The following is a 5,424-nucleotide window of genomic DNA, read 5'->3' as shown; positions in this document are numbered from 1 at the left end:
GGGTTATTATGGATAATTACATTTTTTAACATTGTTGATTTTTAGTAATATTTCTCATCCGAATTAGATTTTTAAGATATAAATTGTTTTCTAACACAATTTATTGAAGAAATGACATCGGTTACTGTAAATGTAGCAGTCCACATTGATTAATTAATTAATGTTATGGACATGTAAAGTGCATGTTATCATCATCATCATTGTTCCAAATTTAATGCTTGAACTTCTTCTTCAGACAACTCTTCTTGCACTTTGTCCACTGATGCAGATACTCGGTTTATGCTTTGCTTACCATGTGTGGCGTCCAAGCTTTGTCCTGATCTCCAAGTTTCATATCAAAATAAGCATTTATAAGTATGAGCCTTGGGACTGGATAGGCACAAGGGTGTATTCACCGCAGATGTAACAGAATACGTCAGGTTTATTTTTGCAAGATCTTCTGGTTGAAGCCATTTAGTTTTTATGCGATATAGAGACTTTTCACTTTACTCTTCCTAAAATGTGAATTAAGTAAATGATGTTTCGCAATTGATGACATCAATCATTAACTTGCAGTCTTAATAAGTAAGTAATTTCATTTATAGAATGTGAAACGAATAAAATATAGATAAAAAATAAAATATGAAATTAAAAAATGCATGTAAACAGAATCGTTAAAAAAAAATCAAGATTTGCCTATAACTCAAAGTTGACTTGATGGAGCAAAACAAAAGAGATTTTTGTATTTAGCTCTTTGAAATATTACTAAGTCAGCTGAAAAAAAACATTTTTTTTTTGTGTTGACAAGTGTAATCTTTGTAATAAAATGCCTCTTTTGTTCTTGTTTTTCCATAACAGCAAGTTGAGGTTGATGGCCAGCAGTGTATGCTTGAAATCCTGGACACGGCTGGAACAGTATGTCTCTAAATGCTTGCATCAAATGGAAATGTTTTTCAGGATAAACGCCAACACGCTGCTGACGCTGTCTCGTCTCTGTTTTTGTTCTGCAGGAACAGTTCACAGCTATGAGGGACCTGTACATGAAGAATGGACAAGGCTTTGCTTTGGTGTACTCCATTACAGCACAGTCAACATTTAACGACCTTCAGGACCTCCGGGAGCAGATCCTGCGAGTAAAAGACACCGAGGATGTAAGTAGGACATAAAAAGACAATAAAAAACATAAAATTTATTGCACATACATGCATTATCTGACTCAGTTATTTGAAATTTTGGGAACAGAAAACAACTGGTGCAGATTAGCCTGGTAAAAACCAGCCCCTTGTCCTAGCTTTGCATCATCAGGGTCTGGACTCGCAGTTATCGAGTAGCGATTTCTTGCTGGAGGCATGGCCTCTGTTGAAGTTTAAAACGATTGGATCTGATTTACCCAATCGCAAACGTTTGGCAGTGACGTATGTAGTGCGCCAGCTCGACCGTGAAGGAAGCTAAGCTAAGAATCTAACTGGAAAATGTGTGCTCTGTAAACAACCATCCCCTACTGGGAAGAGAGAAGTGCTGAGCTGAACGAGATGGCTGTAAATGAGAGCTGCAGGCTTTGTGAAACAACTTTAACTTAATTTGGAAGCCTTGGCAACATGGGCTTCATTCACTTCCTCTGCTACCATTGCTAACCTACAAGCAGACTAAAGGGCTCGACACACGGGAGGCGACGTCGCTCGCTCTCCATTCATTTCCTATGGAGTCTGTGCGGTGAGGCGACAATCGCTTGCCCTCCTCCAGCTAAGCGACCGGYRAAAATAGTGCATGTGAAATTTCGCGCTCGTACAYGTAGACGTGCACACGCGAGCTTGCGACGCGACATATGAAAGTTGAAAAATGTTCAACTTTTGTCGCTGTCGCTTAGCGTACAACCAATCAGCGAGGGTTTCATTGACTGACCAATGAGAGGAGAGTATGCTACACACTGCCGTTAGCTAACACTTTCACCAAGTGATTACTAAAAAGCTTTGTGGGAATTTATTGGCACCAGGGTGAAGTTTATGGTAAGTTTTTCCTCATAAAACTGTATCTTGATGTGTGTTTGTTTTTCAATATCATTAGCATCGCAAGATTTGTTTAGTTTACACGTCCGTAATGCACACCCGCCTTCAGAGTCAAGAACCAATCACATTTTGTGAAGACAAGCGATCTGAGAGCGCGATTCRCAACGCTGCRATCGCTATCRCGTCCCGTGTGTCGGGTTTCACCCTGGCTGCGATGACAGCCGTTAATCGCTGTAATTTGTCGCTGCCCGTGTGTCGAGCCCTTAAAACGGTGCAAAAAACCGATGTCGTTGTTCAAAACTCCTCTTTCTGTTCACTGATTGGCCCGGTTAAAATTCTACTGGAGAAATCCTTGTCTGAGAGAAATCCCAGACAGAGCAGAGAAGGGAMACTAGAATTGAGCAGAACTGTTGGAGGGCAAGGGCCAGGCTAGGTGCAGACTGACTGAAGTATGAACAAATACACAAACACAGTACTAAATGCATACAAAAAATCAGTTCTTGGGACCAACCTGCACATRGAGCATTCTGAATAATTCTGCACAAACTGATRTCGAGTCAAATGTTAGACAGGGAGCTTTATGACACTGCAGGTAGAACTAATTGTTCATCTTTGTTCACAGTGTCCTGTAGGGCTGGGTATCATGGCCAGTTCCCTAGATCGATTCGATTTCGATTCATAAGGTTCTGAATCGATTAATCTTGATTTGATTTGATTCAGTTCAGTTCAATTCAGTTCTATTCGATCTGCTCTTAAATAATGAAAATGGATCAACTGTGTTGCAAAATACAATTTGACTATTTTTTTCTCTTCACCATAAGGACAGACTTTTAAATTAAACAGTTAAATCTTGAAGGAAAACTGTCACAAGTTTAAAAGGTTTTAAATTAAAAAGGAATTGCAGGTGACAGTGTTGTTGGAGGAATTCATTTTTAAGTAATTAATAATTATTTTGATGAATATAAGAAGTGATGGAATAAGGCTGCAGGAGAAGAGGTGGGCTAATATAAATATACTTCTGCCCACTTCTTTTGAGTGTATGAAAACTGTATATTTGTAATGTTTCTTTTAGCTTCTGTTATGTTCAATATAACTTATTAAACCTTGTTACTTTTACCTTATTAAACAAATAATGCAACAACATTTCATCACTGTGGATTTCATTAAGACATTTCTTACAGTGTAAAAATAATAATATTGGTAACATAACTAAACAATTTTATTAGAATGTGGTCTTTCACACATTTCTACATGTCATGGAGAACAGTTCAGTCAGATGTTTACCGTAGTTTGGTTCGAGTGCCTAACGAGCCGCTCGTTGAAGCCTGCTTCGTTTTTGCTACCACTTAGGAGTGCAAATCTTTGTAAACAAGTCACTGTGGTCTCTGTTATCTTTAAGTTCTGCTGAGAATCGGATGATAATGTGAGTGATTCCTTAGTTTCTTTTGTTTTAATCCAGAGAACTTGTTATCGAAAGCTAATGTTAGCGCTGAACGACAACTGGATGTAAAGATACGGCAAGCCAGGAGTGACAAAATATAGAAACGCATTTCAGACGCACGTACAAGATACCATGGGGAAGAATCAGTCTCATCGAGCTGATGCCCTGGGAATGGATTTTCCCAAATTTAAATGAAATCAATCCAAGATTGATWAAATTGATTATTTTACCCAGCCCAGCAAGCAGTGTTGATTATCATTGTTAAACCTGTTTGTCCACCATGTGGAGGCACCGCTTATAACTGAATTCACCTGAAACTCCTCAGACTGAAGAAGACGAAACGAGACGAAATGTTTCATTAAAGAAGAACCCGTCCAGAGGACCTACTTATTATTATTATTATTATTATTATTATTATTATTATTATTATTATTTATTTTTCTACCTGGATTACTGCGATGCATCAGGACAAGATCAGAGAAATGTTGGTCTTAATGAGTTTTAATTGTAACCCAGGTGTCATTAACATACCTGAATAATCTGAAGAACTTGGAATATACCACATATCAAATATTATTTGAATGTTAGACTAATTGGCGGATAATTCAATAAATACTCAAGTCTTGTTTTTGTTTTACCTTCTTGTCAGTACATGACACTGCACACGAGCGATGAAGTAGCTTGCGTGCACACTTTTTCCATCGTCTGCTAGTCTTGGTATAATCTGGCAGGGTCTCTCTTCAGCCTCACTACCCCTGAGCCATAAATTGAGTCACCGCTGTGGAAGGGAAGTCATGGCTGAGAGGGGAGGCAAAGCTTTTTGACAACGAGGAAATGTCAGACAAGATGTTAGATCATATCTGCGTCTTTCAGTCTTTGTTGTTTCATCTGTAGAGGAAGGATGTGCAGTTTCCTGAATGTACACGACATTTACGCAAAGCAGCTTTCTTGATTTTTTTTTTTTTTTTGGTCTTACATATATTGAATGTATCAGCCGTTAGGTTTACTGTTAACGATGTAGACATTGTGTTATACTTTTGATTTTGCTGCACAAATTTTGTCCAAATACAACAAAATTCCTACTTTAGCAACAATCAATAATGCAAACTCAGCTTTGAGATTTTAAYGCAAGGTTACATATTAAACCCTGTACACTGACATTTCCAACTGCCTCACACTTCTCCAATCTGTCGGCTTCATTTAGCTAATTACAGCCAGACAAATCAGTAAGAGTGGACAGCTGCCAACAGCAGGGAGTTTAAATGAGGCGTCACACAGAATGACTCTTAGGTTGAGTGAAATGACCTGTGAGGTCTTCAGTAAGTATCCTGTTCATCTGCTGCACGGGTTCAGAAGCTTAGTTAACACTGGTTAATTATCACCCTGCTGCCATGAAAGACAGGCAGTCCTTCAGTTGCCTGTGTCTGTGTTTTGAACCACTGGAAAGATTTTAAAAAACTCTCAAATTATTGCATGTTCATTTTCAACTGAGTCAGTCTGGTTGAAGCAAAAACGACCAAAAATGGCTATAACTGAGTCAGTTTTACAGATGTTGAGCTAAAGTTTGGTGTGGTAGTAGCTCTGATTCATCAACACGTACTCTGAACCCGGATTTACACTAGATGCCACTCCGCTGTGCAGAGGTGTGCAGTTCTCAGCTGTTCGTTTGCACCCCAGTTTATACAGCCTCCGCTCAGCTCAGCTSCACTCCGGAGCGACACAGAGGAGGGAGTGTATTCAAGAAGGAGTTTGTGCWATAAATCCAGTGATAAATGTGGAAGTCAGAGCAAAAAAATAATAATTCTGTGAAAGATGAACTCCAAACACAGTTGAAAACATAGATATAAAAGCTTTTGATATCTATGGTTGGAACTGTATTGCTGTCGTGTTTTTGAAACTTCTGATTTCGAAATAAAACCCACATGTATCGTGTGTGTGTGTGTGTGTGTGTGTGTGTGTGTGTGTGTGTGTGTGTGTGTGTGTGTGTGTGTGTGTGTG

At 38.8% G+C, this 5,424-nt stretch overlaps 1 protein-coding gene across 3 annotated transcripts in view; it reads left to right on the top strand.

Annotated features, from left to right (window-relative positions):
- Positions 1-5,424, top strand: part of LOC106527728 (ras-related protein Rap-1b) — a 17,662-nt gene that overhangs the window by 6,735 nt on the left and 5,503 nt on the right. For all 3 annotated transcript variants that reach the window (XM_014022713.1, XM_014022715.1, XM_014022714.1), the window contains exons 5-6: positions 838-894; positions 990-1,130. In XM_014022713.1, coding sequence (XP_013878167.1) covers positions 838-894; positions 990-1,130 — 198 coding nt within the window. The remainder of the gene's footprint in view (positions 1-837; positions 895-989; positions 1,131-5,424) is intronic.

The sequence above is a fragment of the Austrofundulus limnaeus genome, unplaced genomic scaffold (assembly GCF_001266775.1).
Source record: "Austrofundulus limnaeus strain Quisiro unplaced genomic scaffold, Austrofundulus_limnaeus-1.0 Scaffold339, whole genome shotgun sequence".
Taxonomy (NCBI): domain Eukaryota; kingdom Metazoa; phylum Chordata; class Actinopteri; order Cyprinodontiformes; family Rivulidae; genus Austrofundulus; species Austrofundulus limnaeus.
The sequence above is the reverse complement of the archived record's forward strand: the minus strand, read 5'-3'. Positions and strand labels throughout refer to the sequence as shown.